The sequence below is a fragment of the Salvelinus namaycush genome, chromosome 24 (assembly GCF_016432855.1).
Source record: "Salvelinus namaycush isolate Seneca chromosome 24, SaNama_1.0, whole genome shotgun sequence".
Lineage (NCBI taxonomy): Eukaryota > Metazoa > Chordata > Actinopteri > Salmoniformes > Salmonidae > Salvelinus > Salvelinus namaycush.
This window is the reverse complement of record NC_052330.1, coordinates 11,649,849-11,667,913: the sequence shown is the minus strand read 5'-3', so window position 1 is coordinate 11,667,913 and position 18,065 is coordinate 11,649,849. Positions and strand designations below refer to the sequence as shown.

At 41.6% G+C, this 18,065-nt stretch overlaps 1 protein-coding gene across 1 annotated transcript in view; it reads right to left on the bottom strand.

Moving 5' to 3' along the window:
- Positions 1-18,065, bottom strand: part of LOC120019707 (protein broad-minded-like) — a 40,569-nt gene that overhangs the window by 18,398 nt on the left and 4,106 nt on the right. Inside the window, exons 13-23 of the mRNA XM_038963109.1 lie at positions 15,460-15,597; positions 15,217-15,306; positions 11,967-12,109; positions 10,994-11,121; positions 10,560-10,761; positions 6,930-7,009; positions 6,628-6,766; positions 4,439-4,526; positions 4,239-4,357; positions 3,294-3,413; positions 2,575-2,663 (exon numbers count right to left, since the gene is read on the bottom strand). Of these exons, the coding sequence (XP_038819037.1) occupies positions 2,575-2,663; positions 3,294-3,413; positions 4,239-4,357; positions 4,439-4,526; positions 6,628-6,766; positions 6,930-7,009; positions 10,560-10,761; positions 10,994-11,121; positions 11,967-12,109; positions 15,217-15,306; positions 15,460-15,597 (1,336 nt within the window). The remainder of the gene's footprint in view (positions 1-2,574; positions 2,664-3,293; positions 3,414-4,238; positions 4,358-4,438; positions 4,527-6,627; positions 6,767-6,929; positions 7,010-10,559; positions 10,762-10,993; positions 11,122-11,966; positions 12,110-15,216; positions 15,307-15,459; positions 15,598-18,065) is intronic.

Sequence of the window (18,065 nt, the reverse complement as noted above, 5' to 3'; positions counted from 1 at the left end):
GTGTATTAACAGACTCCACAGAGGACCAAGCCAGAGTGCTTTGCATAATAGGGAGAAAGAATCCCTAACTAAGTTGTGGAAATAGATTTCAACATTAATGGAGCAGTTGTGAGAGTAATAAACCCTGAAAGCGGATGCAGGAGCGATGTGACGGAGACATTGTGTATTTTTGGAGAACATAGCTGCGACATAAAACAGGCAGGTGGAAGTGAGCAGTAAAATATGACAACCTTGGGTTATATTGTTAAGTGACAGAGATGTCCCTCTCTAATGGCTATAATGAAGGGATTTCCTACCGAGCAGTCAGTTCATATCAGCCTGGTCCTTTTACAGTGACAGTGACACAAGCCTACTAAACAGGATTTGGGCAGCAACACAACATACTGTACTGAAGCTGTACTCAACCAAAATGGTTATTCCATTGCAGCCTGCTCTTTAACTCAAGACCAAAACAATCTTGGGACCCTTGGAGCAATTCTAGACATAATTGTTTCGACACAGACACCAAACTGCAGGAATGCAAGTTCTTGTAAACAGGAAAAAAGATCCAGTCCTTGAGCAGAAATAATCCCACCAGTCAAATCATTAACTACAAGTGAAAGATTGTGTAGAAGCCAGCCAGGAGGCAGTAAACATTATAAATGCTTGTTCTGCATTCAGGGAGTAAGGAGCTCCATCTTTGTTCATACCATTACAGGCTCTGATAAGGAGTGCAGCGTGAGGGCAATTCATTATCATTATTTTAAGCATGAAAAATGGGAGCCAACGTGCTGCTGAGACACTTGTGAAATGAACACTGAATAAAACCGTTCAAGCAAATTACACAGCCACAGCGTTTTGTCAACAGGAAGCCTTCCTCTTCAAAAACAAGAGTCTCCTAATTGATTCATTTTGCATATTTGGTGGAGCTGAGTGGGGCCCTCCTAAGAGAATGTAGCTCAGGCTCTTTCATCTGCAGTTTCCGCCACGCTCCCTGAAACACCAACACTGACTTGCCCTCCTTCTGACTGGGGCGGCCATCGCTAAGGATTCACTTTGACTTCAAAACCAGTGTGTCCCTCTGGCAGAGAAGTACAGAACATTCAAAACAGCAGAGAGAAAATAGTCTAAAGTAGTGAAAAATTCAGGGGCAATGTGTTAAAAAACAATAGGGTGTCTGTAAGAGAACAATCTAGAGACAGCCCTTTGCGATGCGGTACACAGAGATGTGATCTGGTTAAGCAAGGAGAGGTGTGAGTTGTTGCTGTGATGGAGCATTCTGTCAAAGCAAGATGATTCATTTCTGTGATGCTGTCAACTGTCATCACGCCCTCAGTGTGATGGGCACCTTCAGTCATTCAGTTTGACGTCCATTGGAAGACAGAATGGCTTTGTGAGTTCTGAAGGCTGTCCGTTTCCCAACTCATCCTTCATTATTTAACATGCAGGTCAACATCTAACCTATATCTACAGTTCTTTTTCAAGATGTAGATGTTGTGTTCAGTTCCAAGGACAATTAGCGTGGAGAAACCCTAACAAACAGTGAGTGAGCTAACACCCAGTCAAGCCTGAGTAAGGCAGCTTGGAAGTGGAACAAAAAATACTTTCCTCATTTCCAAGAGCTACTTCCATGCCAGAGAAGAAATACAGCCCCCCAGCATTGAGAAATGGTTACCAGGTGGTCCGTACTCACAGTGCTGTGCATTATTTATCCACTCTTCCTCCACTAGGAAACTGGTTTACTCACCCATAAACACACAGCAGCTGCTACATCTACACTGTGCTGTGCTGTCAGAGACTAGACATGTCTAGACTGTCCTATGGACACCGTACACGTCACTCTGATAGGTCCTCCCTGTGATATCATGCCAGCCAGTCCAGCGACACACAGACGGCTGTGACAGTTGTTGGGTGAAATTAGGACGTGAGGAGGGACAGTGGCTCAGTAATGATGACCTCTCCCCAGAGAGACAGAGAGTGAGGCAGAGGTCATCCAGTGACAAGTCTATAACCACTACAAGTGTGTAAAAGTGAAAGAACCAGCCAGCCGTGTTAACACTGAGGCAGCCTGGTGTTTGTTTGAAGTCGATGTGGAATACATTGCCCTTTCCAATCCATATACATCACTAGGTTGATGGAAGATTATTTTCCGGAGAGTTCACAAAAGATGTGAGCGATATAAACAAAACAAAACACTCACATCAAATCATGTTTAGAATGAAAAAAATGACTTATCAAAAATAAGAATATCCTTTGTGGTAGCTTTAACAGTCGTGGGGTCTAATCTGTAGCAAATTATTTAGTGTTATATTAATTTGCTTTCTCTGTGTCTAAAATAGTGACTCAGTAACACAGCCTTAATTCAACTAAGAAAACATAAGAGTCAATTCTGAGAAAAGCTCTTTTTATACAGTGGAATTATTCAGACAGTCGATGTCGCATAAAAATAGCATAAAGCAAAGAGTCAATCTCATATTGATCAGGCTAATCAGGCCAATCAGATGATAAACCACACAATGCATGCACTGCTGTGCCTTTGTGCTCCCGCCCCCCATTCATTATGAAAGAAAGATCGGAGAACAGTATTGATCTTACCTCAGGCCAAACGTGTGAGATTGCTCGTAGTTGAACAGTGAATGAATTTTCACATTTGAGTTCACAGCAATCAGCCTATCAATCAAATCCTGTGGCAAAGAGGTACAACACAGAGTGAAAATGCTGAAAAGATTGTGATGATGTGAAAGGTAGATAATTACATTTCTACCTACATCCTGATCGTGTGCAGTAGTTATTGATTAGGCTATGTCTGTAGAAGTACACATGTAGGACCATGTTACAATAGCCACGTTTGCACACAACCAATGTAAGTGTGGCCTCCTATGGCAAAACCTGGAACTGCAACCACATTAAAAAGTACTACCAGAGACAGAAGATGAAGCGACACACCCCACTCCCTCATTTTTTTCTGGTTACATTACATTCAATAAACTAAGCAGACCAGACCCAGCTGCTATTGCATTGGTGTCTATGAGAGAACCACCCCGTTAAGCAGACCGGAACTGACCATTGTTTTCCAATGGTAAATGGCCCGAGTGAACTATCTTAATTTATTCACCTTTTGGTACTACCTTATCTTTGACATTGTCTGCATAATCTTATATTTCACATTTTCACATATCTGAAGCAATACATTTTATTTATGGGTAGCATAATCCGAACAAACTGATGTTAAAACCATATCCAACATAGGAAACAGATACAAGTGTATGTCAAGTCCAGCATTCTCCTGGTAGGGTGTGAGGGTCGGGACTGACTGTAATGGATGTGGGCATCTCCCTTAGGTTGTACTCAGCCTTGTTGGGCAGAGGCTGCTGTCCCAGGAGCTCCCACACAGCATGGGGGGAGGACAGCAGGTTGACCAAGGACAGGAACGACTGGGGGGAAGGGGAGGGGTGGGGTCAAAACAGTCATACATCAAACAGTCATACATAATTTGGTTGTTCTGAAAAGCTAAGGTCAAGATGAAATGAGTTTGGGTTTATGACAAGGTTGGGGTGCAGCAATTTTTTTTGTTTCTTTCCTACATTCTATTTATTCAAAGAGCTTTTTTTTTTGCTGAAAAAGGAACGTTATAGGTCTAATGATCTATACTGCATTTCAATAAAAAAGGATCAAAGGGATGACAATTACATTCACATGTGCTCCAGACAGTGTGTATTGCTGAGGCGTATCAGAGGACTGACATATTGCTAGATCATCTTAAACTGATGAACACCAACTCTGAATACCTGAGTAGATTACTTCCTGTAGATTGGTGAATATAAAAGACCGTATTGAAATAAAACATCCGAAAACAAGAGCTAGGCTATTATCTGTTAGATACCGTTATTTAATTTAGGGGATAAATGGCAGCAAAACAAAAACATTATTGTCATTCTTGTCATTCCGGTTCCTATCCTGTCTGAATATGGTATAGACCTACCACTCAACCTTTGACCCACCCACCATGAATAGCTAACAGAACAGGGCCCACAGTCATAACACCAATGTCAATCAGAGCACTGCTCACTGAAATAAACCATCCATCCCGTTCATGAGCACTTTCTGTAGTAAGTCCTCTCTCTGACCTGATGACCAAGAAAGGCTGACTGTGAATACCAAGGCTGAGTTGTCCTGCTGATTATCCTCAGGAGGCTGCATGAGAAAACCATGGACGTTGAAGCACACGGCACTGTAAAGATCTGAGCAAAATAATTTACCTTCAGACAGCTCCTGTCAATGGGGTCCATGGGGGTGGACTTGGGGTAAACGACCCTCACATCCTCTCTCCCACACTCCAGGACCGACCATATCTCCACCACTAAGGCCTGCACAAAACCTGCCAGGACATACTGAGGGGTAACTCATGTGTTAACACTGTATAACAATATGCTCTGTTTTACTAGTAGTATTACTGTACCAGAACTGTGTAAAGCCACCACACCGGGGGCTGTTGCTGCTACCTGTGTTACCATCACACCGTAGCCAAACTTCTCACATCGGCTGACCTGGAGGAAAGCGTTTTCACAGATTTGAAAATAGCCCATAATTGCTATTAGCCAAAAACTATTTACTATCTTGCATAATCAAAAAGTGTATGTGTGTGCATGTCTTTGTGTGAAGAATATTTGTTTATTCTGAAAATGGGAACACATTAGTTAGGCCAGAGGCAATGTTCTATCCTCTGGGTTATCGAAATGGCACTCAGATGTATAAATACACCGTATTTCTGTTAATTGATTTGATGTAAATCACTAGCTCAAACAATTGATCAAAAATAAAGATGAAAGTAAAACAACAAGTGGAAAATGCAAGAAAGACCTACAGAATTTAAGCCTATTAAGCCTCAGATTCCAAGCACATTTTCACCAATATTGTGGATGAATCAAAGTAATGAGCATTAACTACAGATAGGACTAAAATCTGAAATGCAAGATTTAAAACATTTATAAATGTAAATACAAAGTGATTTCATGCGTAAAGATTCTTAACTAATTACAAAACAATGGCGCAAATTAAAAATAGATTCGCTTAATTACAATCTGGAGCAAAATGTACGCAAAACAAGGAAGGTAATTAAATCAGCAGGGAATTGTGCCCACGTTTGCAGTACATGATGTATACATTGGGCAGTAAGGCTACATAAAGAGACATTAATACATCAAATTCAGTGTAGCGGTACCAGCATATGTACAGTTGAAGTCGGAAGTTTACATACACTTAGGTTGGAGTCATTAAAACTCGTTTTTCAACCACTCCAAAAATTTCTTGTTAACAAACTAGTTTTGGCAAGTCGGTTAGGACATCTACTTTGTGCATGACACAAGTAATTTTTCCAACAATTGTTTACAGACAGATTATTTCACTTATAATTCACTGTATCACAATTCCAGTAGGTCAGAAGTTTACATACAGTAAGTTGACTATGCCTTTAAACAGCTTGGAAAATTCCAGAAAATGATGTCATGGCTTTAGAAGCTTCTGATAGGCTAATTGACATAATTTGAGTCAATTGGAGATGTACCAGTGGATGTATTTCAAGGCCTACCTTCAAACTCAGTGCCTCTTTGCTTGACATGGAAAAATCAAAAGAAATCAGCCAAGACCGCCACAAATCTGGTTCATCCTTGGGAGCAATTTACAAACGCCTGAAGGTACCACGTTCATCTGTACAAACAGTAGTACGCAAGTATAACCTCCATGGGACCACGCAGCCGTCATACCGCTCAGGAAGGAGACGCGTTCTGTCTCCTAGAGATGAACGCGCTTTGGTGCGAAAAGTGCAAATCAACCCCAGAACAACAGCAAAGGACCTTGTGAAGATGCTGGAGGAAACAGGTACAAAAGTATCTATATCCACAGTAAAACGAGTCCTATATCGACATAACCTGAAAGGTCGCTCAGCAAGGAAGAAGCCACTGCTCCAAAATCGCCATAAAAAAGCCAAACTACGGTTTGCAACTGCACATGACGACAAAGATTGTACTTTTTGGAGAAATGTCCTCTGGTCTGATGAAACAAAAATAGAACTGTTTGGCGATAATGACCATCGTTATGTTTGGAGGAAAAAGGGGGAGGCTTGCAAGCCGCAGAACACCATCCCAACCGTGAAGCACGGGGGTGGCAGCATCATGTTGTGGGGGTGCATTGCTGCAGGAGGGACTGGTTCACTTCACAAAATAGATGGCATCATGAGGCAGGAAAATTACCCAACTTATTGTGGGAAGTTTGTGGAAGGCTACCTGAAATGTTTGACCTAAGTTAAACAATTTAAAGGCAATGCTACCAAATACTAATTGAGTGTATGTACACTTCTGACCCACTGTGAATGTGATGAAAGAAATAAAAGCTGAAATAAATCATTCTCTCTACTCTTATTCTGACATTTCACATTCTTAAAATAAAGTGGTCATCCTAACTGACCTAAGACAGGGAATTTTTACTTGGATTAAATGTCAGGAATTGTGAAAAACTGAGTTTAAATATATTTGGTGTATGTAAACTTCCGACTTCAACTGTATACTGTATATAGCTGGGCGTTATAAATACTAAGTAGGGTAGTGGACTCAATTTTGCCTATTCATCCCTACCATGGTGTTCTCTCCATACCTGTAGTTTCTTGGTAAACCTGGAGAACATGTAGGTGACACACTCATTGATGGCTCCAGTCTGCTGGAGGAGCAGCAGGCCTTTCGGTGTGGCAGCGAAGTTCAGCAGGTTGTCCAGCAAAGTCTCCTCCCAAACCACTCTGTGTGAACAGACAGCAGAAGGAAAGATTGATGGGAAGACTCATTATTTTCCATCTTATTTATCCTTCCTAACAACATGCTAGAGGGGTGACTGAAAATAAAATCACAACATAATTATAATAGATGCTGTTTGCCTGCAGGGGGAGACACAAAGAAACGTACACATTCTGCAGCTCCTGAGAGGACGTGCCGGGGATGGCTCCGGGAACCGGGGTGGGAACTCTTTCTGACAGGGAGCTTGTCTGTGAGAGAGAAAAGAAACCTTCAGCTTGAGCCTTTGTTTTTGTCCCCTGAACCTGTACACTGAACTTCAATAATGAGGAGTTCAGCAGTCATGTTAGAGGCTCTGCATCTCATTTCTCCAGTCTTTCTACCTTCCTCCATAGAGGCACAGGGCTCACAGGGATTAATTATTAGCAGTGTAGAAAGTTCTCTGTCTCCTGTAGCTGCCTGCCTGATACGCAACACCCATCACAAAACAATGGCCTTAGACAATATGGTTTTGTTTAAACTTTCATGATATTTGGCTTGTGGAGGTGCTATTGTGAAGGCAAAGTTTTGTTCTGGGGTTTGTGAGGGTAGTTGCGAAGCTCTAATTGAGAATTGGTTAACTCTCGCAAGGCCGCCAGACGGAACACCAGGACGCGTTCTCAAAGCATGCACAGACCAGCTGGCAAGTGTCTTCACAGACATTTTCAATCTCTGCTTGTCCCAGTGTGTAATCCCAACATGTTTCAAGCTGACCACCATTGTCTCTGTTCCCAAGAATTCCAAGGTAACCTGCCTAAATGACTATCGCCCCGTAGCACTCACAGCTGTCATTATGAAATACTTTGAAAGGCTGGTCATGAGACACATCACACCATCATCCCAGACACCCTGGACCCACTCCAATTAGCATACCGCCCAGCAGATCCACAGATGACACAATCTCAGTTGCACTTCACACTGCCCTCTCCCACCTGGACGAAAGGGGAAATAACTATTTGAAAATTCTGTTCATAGACTACAGCTCAGCGTTCAACATCATTGTCCATCACCAAGCTGTGGACCCTGGGACTGAACACCCCCCTCTGTAACTGTTCGGTGGTGAGGGTAGGCAACAACACCTCCGCCACGCTGACCCTCAACACGGGGGACCCTCAAGGGTGTTTGCTTAGTCCCCTCCTGTACTCCCTGTTCACCCGTGACTGTGTAGCCACCCACGACTCCAACACCATCATCAAGTTTGCTGACGACACTCCGGTGGTAGGCCTGATCACCGACGACGATGAGACAGCCTACAGGGAGGGGTCAGATATGTCATGGGTCCAAGGATCCTCAAAAAGTTGCACCATGGAGAGCATCTTGACTGGCTGCATCACCGCTTGGTATGGCAAATGCACCACCCTCGACCGCAAAGTGCTACAGAGGGTGGTGCAGACAGCTGCCATTCAGGACGTGTCAGAGGAAGGCCATAAAAATTGCTGAAGTCTCCAGCCACAGACTGTTCACTCAGCTACTGTCCGGCAAACGGTACTGCAGCATCAGCTCTCGGACCAACAGCCTCCGAGACCGTTTCTACCCCCAAGTCACAAGACAGCTAAATAGTTACGTAATGGTTACCTGGACTATATGCACTGACCCTCTCTTGCACTGACTCTATGCGCACTCACAAGACTATACACACACACACAACTACACTGATACACTCACAGAAAACCCACACATATACACTACATAGGCACACACACGCTTACCTTCAACATACATACACACACGCATATGGAGACAACATCAACACACATTCACACACACTTTTACTCTCATCATATACTGCTGCTACTCTGTTCTTTATTTTACTCTTATTATTATCTATCCTGATGCCAAGTCTCTTTATCTCTCTGCACATTGATCTGGTAATTGTACTCCCTGTATATTGCTCCATTCTTGTGTATTTTATTCGTCTTGTATTACTATTTTTCTTTTTATAATAATTTATTTAAACTCTGCATCATTGGAAGGGCTCGTAAGCAAGCATTTCATGGTTAAGCCTACATGTGACAAATACAATTTTATTCGATTTTTAAGACACCACGGATGCTGGAGGTTTGCGATCAACAAAATACAGCTTGTCCATCATAAAGTATGGTTTTCGGTAACCTCCAGCATCGATGGTCATTTAATGACTCTCAAATATTTTATAGGGCTGCAGGAACTTTTACTTTCTGACATTTGACTCAACAGGTAAAATATTATTTTTCTGATGTCTTCCCCCTACCAAGTACAATAGTTAATACTGTATTTCACATGATATGTTTATGAGAACATTTTAGGAGGGTGGAGTTTGGTATCTGAATGTGGGATAAGGATTACTTAGAATTACTATTGATAAAGGCGTAGACAATGGCTCATAAAAGCCAACAGCATATCATACATGCTAGCTGGGAAATGAGTAATCAAACTAGTAAAACTGCTGATACACTGGGAGTGTCTTAGGATAAGTTTAAAATCTTGCTTATGTAACCTTATATATATACAGTATATATATATATATATATATATATATATATAGTATACACTGAGTGTACAAAACATCAGGAACAACTTCCTAATATTGAGTTGCACCCGCTTTTTCCCTCAACAGCCTCAATTCGTCGGGGTCATGCACTCTACAATGTGTTGAAAGCGTTCCACAGGGAGGCTGGCCCATGTTGACTACAATGCGCTCCACAGTGATGCTGGCCCATGTTGACTACAATGCTTCCCACCATTGTGTCAAGTTGGCTGGATGTCTTTCGGGTGGTGGACCATTCTTGAAACACACGGGACACTTTTGAGTGTGAAAAACCCAGCAGTGTGGCAGTTCTTGACTCACTCAAATGGTGCGCCAGGCACCTACTACCATAACCCATTCTAAGGCACTTAAATATTTAGTCTTGTCAATTCACCCTCTGAATGACACATATACACAATCCATGTCTCAATTGTCTCATGCCTTAAAAATCCTTATTTAACCCGCCTTCTCCCCTTCATATACACTGATTGGAGTGGATTTAACATGTGACATCAATAAAGGATCATAGCTTTCACCTGAATTCACCTGGTCAGTCTATGGCATGGAAAGAGCAGGTGTCCTTAATGTTTTGTACACTCAGTGTTTAATGGCTCAACACAAGTTGAGTCTCAGTGATGTTCCATCTCAGTGGAAGTATTTTTGTCCCAATACTTTTGGTCCCCTAAAACGGGGGAACTACAGTGGTTCTTCCTTTCAAAGTTTTGAGCTTATGCCGCGACCATTTGTGGTAGATGGTGGTAAATTGCATCATTCTGGCAACAATGGCTGACATTTAAATAACGTGACATAGAATTCTGCGGCACCCCGCAAGCTGTGCTGCAGTACGCCGCAACTTTTAAAGGAAGAACCACTGTATGTACAAAAAGTGCTGTAACTAAAGCTGACAGTCTGCACTTTAACCTCACAGTCATTGTATAATTTGAAATCCAAAGTGCTGGAGTACAGATAGATACAGTACTTATAGAATGCATTTGGATTACTGTTAAAGTGCTATTTGGGTTGTTAATTGGATTCGTTCAATTATTTCTAGATTTATTGTTCTTTCTATTTTTTTAGTTTTTTTAATTGATTATTTGTGTACCTGTTTGACATTTTACTGCATTGTTAGGAGCTAGTAACATAAGCATTTCGCTGCACCCACTATAACATCTGCTAAACGGTGTACTCGACCAATAAATTTAGAATTGATTAGTATGATGGAAAATTGCTTCCTTTTCGGTAGAGTTAAAACATACCTTTTTCCAAGCTGCAGCGATGCACTCATGCAGGCCATAGGGCCTGAGCACCTGCAGTCCTTCACATGTGTTGTACATCTGCCGACACACGAAGATGAAGGCCCCGCTCACGCCATAGGATGTCTCTGCATTCCGTAACAATGGCAGCTCTTTAGCCAGGAGTCTCTGGGTGAACTGAACGATTACATGGGCAGCTGAAATACTAGACCACAAATAAAATACCGTGATCGATTACATGAGCCGTCACTCATACTGGTATACCATTCAATTGTTTGATGTACAAGGATTAACAATCCAACATAAATTGTTGTGCTCTGTAAGTACACGAGAAAAAACGTCATACTTTTGTAGTATACTTAAGATGCTGAAAGTGCAATATTCATAATAATAAACAATGAATAAGTACCCTGTGTATAAAATACGTTTTTACTTACCCTTCCCCCTCACCAGAAACTAGATTTCTTTCATATAAGAAAAGTGATAATCCTCGCTCAGTGGTGGCAATTCTTGCGAGAGTGTCTGCTATATGAATCAATGTAGTTTCTGGGGAGTTTAATTTAGCCTGTGACACAAAACACAATTGAAATGGCTTTGGGCACATTGCGGAATTAATACAAAATAACACAGACAACTCATACAGTGCAAATGTAACTAATTTACCACATAACATCAACACATTTCTACAATACTAATAAACATCATGCTGGGGATGTTGGTTCATTCATTTGTATATAGAACTGAACTGACATATTGTATATATTATGTCCAAATAAACACTTGGATTTACCCCAGCTTACACTGCATTACATATATTGAATAAATACAGGTTTATAACCATTAGAGCTGAGAGATTGTACTTTTTTAAGTGTAGTTATTTCGTGATATTGTACCAGGTAACCTAAAATGCAACAGATGCTTTATGCTGACCTGCTTTATATTGACCTGCTTCATGCTGACCTGCTTTATACTGACCTGTTTTATGCTGACCTGCTTTATACTGACCTGCTTTATGTTGACCTGCTTCATGCTGACCTGCTTTATACTGACCTGTTTTATACTGACCTGCTTTATGCTGACTTGTTTTATACTGACCTGTTTTATGCTGACCTGTTTTATGCTGACCTGCTTTATACTGACCTGTTTTATGCTGACCTGCTTTATACTGACCTGTTTTATGCTGACTTGTTTTATACTGACCTGTTTTATGCTGACCTGCTTTATGTTAACCTGTTTTATGCTGACCTGCTTTATACTGACCTGTTTTATACTGACCTGCTTTATGCTGACCTGTTTTATATTGACCTACTTTATGCTGACCTGCTTTATACTGACCTGCTTTATACAGACCTGTTTCATGCTGACCTGCTTTATACTGACCTGCTTTATGCTGACCTGTTTTATGCTGACCTGTTTTCCTTTGAGCAGGGTGATGATGGGTGCCAGCAGTGTCTCTATGACAGGGGTTTGGTAAAGGCACTCCACTGCACACTCTGTGCGGTCACCCAGGGTCCTCAGCAACTCCATTACAAGAGTGGTGGGAGAGAGAGTGTCTAGAAACACAATTGCAACGACACACATGAAGACATGCACATACACCCACGCACACAAACACACGGGACAGTTCAGTTTAAGATTTTTTGAAACTGCCACGAAAATTCCTAAGTATCAGTAATCATTATTTGAACAAGGACCATGAAATATACGTTTATTTTAAGCTATAGTTTGTGGCTTTAGCTGTGGAATACTGGCAAAGGACATGCTGTTAGACAGGGAAGGTACATTACTATTGATCATTTGACTGGGGTAAAGGTATTGTAGTGTTGCTCATGAAAGTGAAGGGGCAATAAAATGGGTGTTGGTGTCACCAACAGATAATATACACTGAGTGTACAAAACATTAAGGACACCTTCCTAATATTGAGTTGTGCCTGGCACCTACTACCATACCCTGTTCAAAGGCACTTAAATATTTTGTCTTGCCCATTCACCCTCTGAATGGCACTCATACACAATCCATGTCTCAATTGTCTCAATGCTTAAAAATGATTCTATATCCTGTCTCCTCCGCTTCATCTACACTGATTGTAGTGGATTTAACAGGTGACACCAATAAGGGATCATAGCTTTCACCTGGATTCACCTGGTCAGTCTGTATCATAGAAAAAGCAGTAGTACACTCAGCGTATAATGGCTCAACACAAGTTGAGTCTCAGTGATGTTCTAAAGTGGGTGTACTCTAGAACACACTTATCAAGATAAAGGGCTGTCATAAAAACTAATCCACATACTGGAGTATCTGAGTTGTTCCACCAATTGGGTGCCTTTGAGTAGTGTAACTTGGGCAAAAACAAACTTAGATTTCACGTAATTTTTACATTCTGTCATAAAGAACTAAATAAATAAAGCACTATTTCGCATCTCACGAGGTTAAATAAAAAAATGACTATGGTAAGTGCCTATAAAGTGCCAAAATGTAATCTTAAAACAGCCATAAATCCCCTTATGAAAGGGGAATTGGAAGTTTGCTGTGGGTAACAGGGAGAAGCAATTGAAAGAAAGCTTCACAAAAATGGCTTTATTGTTAAAACATTTCTAGCTTATCTATCTATGGATAGCAGGGTTGACAAGTTATGTTTGACCCTCTCACTTTTCAACCACAAAATACCAGAACACAGCCCAAAAAATCGTAGAACCAGCTCAGCTGCTTTTACACTATGGTTTCAGGACTAGATGTTCAATGTTAATTTTAAAATATATATTTAAAAATCAATAGTTTCACCACATTAAAACAAGAGTTCAGTTCACGTAGCAGGTTGACCTTAAGTTATGGACAGGGGGCAGTGTTTCCACTTTGAACGAATTGCGTACCCAAACGGAATTTCCTCCTACTCTGCCCCAGAAGGTAATACATGCATATTATTATTACTATTGTATAGAAAACACTCTGAAGTTTCTAAAACTGTTTGAATTATGTCTGTAAGTAGAACAGAACTCATTTGGCAGACAAAAACCTGAGAAGACTTCCAAACAGGAAGTGAGAACTCGATTTTCAAAACAGTGCCAAATGATACCCCATATAGTTATGGATAAGCAAACACTTCCTAGGGCTTCCACTAGATGTCACCGTCTTTAGATTTTGGTTATATGATTCTACTATAAAGGAGGGGCTCATATGAGCTATTTTACTGAGTGGTCTTCAGAAATTCTCATTTTGCGCGCGAGCGAGAGAGAGTGCTCTCGTTCCAATGCTCTTTCTTCAGACAATGAAATTCTCTGGTTGGATCCTTATTGATGATTAATGTTAAACACATCCTAAATATGGATTGCATACATCATTTGACTTGTTTCTACGACCTGTAACGGAACTTTTTGAGTTTTTGTCTGGAGGGATTGCTCGTGCGTCATGAAAATGGAATCGTGGGCTGAACATGCTAACAACAAGTGGCTAAATGATGGGCTTTATGGAACTTTTCAGTCATTTATTGTCGAACTGGGAATCCAGGGAGTGCCTTCTGATGAAGTTATTCGAAGGTAAGTGCATATTTATAGTGATTTTGTAGCTTCTGTTGACGCCAAAATGGCGACTATTTCTTTGGCTGGATTGTGCTCTGAGCGCCGTTCTCAGATTATTCTTTTTCAGTAAAGTTTATTTTGAAATCTGACACAGCGGTTGCATAGAGGATAAGTTTATCTTTAATTTTGTGAATAACACTTGCATCTTTTATCAATGTTTATTATGAGTATTTCTGCAAAATCACCGGATGTTTTGGAATCAAAACATTACTGCACGTAACGCGCCAATGTAAACTGAGATTTTTTTAATGTATATATATGCACATTATCGAACAAAACATAAATGTATTGTGTAACATGATGTCATATGACTCATCTGATGAAGATGTTCAAAGGTTAGTGATTAATTTTATCTCTATTTGTGGGTTTTGTGAAAGCTATATTTGCTGTGAAAAAATGTCTGTGCTTTTTTGGATTTGGTGGTGAGATAACATAAATATATGTTGTGTTTTCGCTGTAAAACATTTTTAAAAATCGGACACGTTGGCTGGATTCACAAGATGTTTATCTTTCATTTGCTGTATTGGACTTGTTAATGTGTGAAAGTTAAATATTTCTACAAAAAAAAATGAATTTCGCGCGCTGCCTTTTCAGCGGAATGTTGTGGGTGTTCCGCTAGCGGAACCCCTGGGCGAGAAAGGTTAAAATGAGGGACAGACAGACGTGAACGACAAAATAAATAATACTATTCAGAAATGACTTTGTCAAAGCAACAAAAGAACTAGGGCCAACGAAGGTGAAAAAAAATCTTCCTAGATGTCAAAAAGGGTGCACCGAGGGACATATCAAAATGCTCCATTTTGGGACTTTAACAAGACTTCAGTCATTATAAAAATCTGATGTATTGAATTCTCCATGTGGTCTATATTAAAGTGCACTTCCATTAATATAACTTGCTTTTAAATGCAATATTTCTACTTAAAATATCAAAGGGATGCAAAAGGCACTCATTTCGTGGAACAACTCATCTGTTGTTGCACCTTCTTGCATAGTTAATTCATCATCTTAATGAGAGGGTGGGAAGCATGTGTAAAAGAAGGCTTGATAGTGAGTCAAGGGATGGGAGAGGCAACGTGAACCACACCTGCATGTGATGAGTCACTGTGAGGAGGCTTGGGGTGTTGGTACATGATGCTAATCAGAATGACAACCAAGTCTGTCAGACTGACTGGATCTGTAAGAAAATTACACATGTATCAGACAGTTAGGGTGGCAACCTAGAGAAATGCAACAGCTCTTCCTCCAGGATGGGGTCTACATATCTTCTGTGAAATAACTGTCAAACTATGTTTTTTCCATTTAAAAAAGTATTCATTTCTGTTCATACCTTTGCGTTTCCACACTGTGATGGGAAAGAGCTTTCTCCCATTAGTGTACATGAGAAGCCTTCCAAGCACACATAATGAGTGAACGAAATACATATATTCCAGCTCCTTGGTAGTGTAGAGAGTCCTTTGAGCAGTGCCTGGACAGAAACAAGATTATGCTTCAACAGTGGGAACAAAAGAGATAACATGCTGTCTAAACTCCTATAACATTTATTCAGCTGAAACTCCATTCACGACATGTAACAAATAGCATGCTGATGTAATTTCATATGAAACAAAATACAATTTCTTCACCAACCTACCTTTTAGCATATGCTGAAACAATAAAACACTACGGGCAGTGCTGATAATACAGGTTCAAACAAGGGACAAAAAAAGCCTTTTGCACAATCACTGACAACGGGATCAGTTTATCTGTGTTCATCCAATGCAAGGTCAAGAACGCAGCCTCACTCTAAGGCAGAGCTGCCCCACAGAAGACAACACGAGGCACGCTCTGTTTTAAGGAGAACTATAAGGGATAGAGACATTACGCATCTTTTTTATTAGGCCTTCCATACTATACATGAGGTTGTAGGAAATATCAAAGGTACGGTATTCAGGAGAAACAGCGTATGGGAAAGAAATAATGGGCCATTCTTAGGTCTCAGTGGATATAGCATTGGGAGAGAAGGGAGAGAAGCTAGTCTGAATTAGAATACAGGCTTAGGAAAAGTTTTTTTCAAAAAGCCTAAGGGATGCCTAAATCATTTCTGCACTTCCATAACCCCAGTCTCCCTTACCTAATTACCTCCTACATAGCTTACAATTAGTTGTTTAGCACAATCATGGTGATGTCACGCCTACACCCGCTCCCCATCTCCAGGGCTTGACGTCGCCGGTCTACTAACCACCGGTCCTGGCAACCATCATTACCCACACCCGCTCCCCATCATTACCCACACGCGCTCCCCATCATTACCCACACCCGCTCCCCAATATTACCCACACCCGCTCGCCATCATTACTCACACCCGCTCCCCATCATTACCCACACCCGCTCCCCAATATTACCCACACCCGCTCCCCATCATTACACACCCGCTCCCCATCCTTACCCACACCCGCTCCCCATCCTTACCCACACCCGTTCCCCATCCTTACCCACACCCGCTCCCCATCATTACCCACACCTGCTCCCCATCATTACCCACACCTGCACCCCATCATTACCCACACCTGCTCCCCATCACTACCCACACCTGCACCCCATCATTACCCACACCTGCTCCCCATCATTACACACACCCATTCCCCATCATTACCCACACCTGCTCCCCATCATTACCCACACCTGCTCCCCATCATTACCCACACCTGCTCCTCATCATTACACACACCTACCCCCCATCATTACACACACCTGCTCCCCATCATTACCCACACCTGCTCCCGATCATTACCCCCACTTGCTCCCCATCATTACCCACACCTGGACTTCATCATCAACTTGATTACCTTCCCTTTATTTAGCTCTCAGTAGCCTCAGTCATCAGGCAGAATTGGTTTGTTTTCACGTTCAGTACACTACTCCTGTTTTGTTCATCTGCCTTGTCTTATTATTAAACTCTCTTTCTGCACCTGCTTCCTGACTCACTGCATAATCATTACATGTGAGCTCTAGTTCACACAAGTCATTATTTGTATCATGGACCAAATTATGAATACATATTACATGGCCATACATAATCTGGGCTTCTCAAGACTCAAAAGACCAGACTTGAATATACTCTGGCTGATATTATAGACATTTTGCTATTCTACTCCCTGAGCTTGGCCAGTCAGTGATTTCCTCCAACCCCACCATCCCTAACAGTATTTCATTATGCAGCTCCTCTGCTCTTCCCCAGACTACACAGTATACACAGTGGTAATCTCTTTCAAAGCATGGGAGCCCTCCTCGGCCCTGGCGATAGATAGATAGCAGCAGAGCCATCGGGCCTGGAGAGGAGGACAGACTGTAAGACCACAGACAGAGGAAAACAAACCACCGAGTGTCTGATAACTGCAGATACGGGCCGCCTCAAAAAGACTTGACTTATTCAGCATCTAAACACCCCACACTCAGTGGGATAAGGAGGCGTGTGAACCAGGTGAATAGGGAGAGGTGGAGGCGAGCTGGGAGGGAGGGCCTGGCGCCTGCATTGAGTTCTCAAGGGATGTACAGCATGTCACGCCCTGGCCTTAGTATTCTTTGTTTTCTTTATGTTTTTTAGTTAGGTCAGGGTGTGACAAGGGGAATGTATATTGTTTTGTAGTGTCTAGGGGTGTTGTATGTTTATGGGGCAGAGTAGAGTGGAGTTGTCTAGTTATGTCTATGGCTGCCTAGATTGGTTCTCAATCAGAGACAGCTGTCATTCATTGTCTCTGATTGGGAGCCATATTTAAGGCAGCCATAGGCAGTAGGCTTTTGTGGGTAGTTGTCTATGTTGTACGTTTGTAGCTTGTGGTTGCACTTACGTATTTAGCTTCACGATTGTTTGTTGTTTTGTTTTCGTTTTTGTAATAGTGTTCGTTGCATGTTTTTTCGCTCTTCCAAAATAAAGAAGATGTATTTTGCACACGC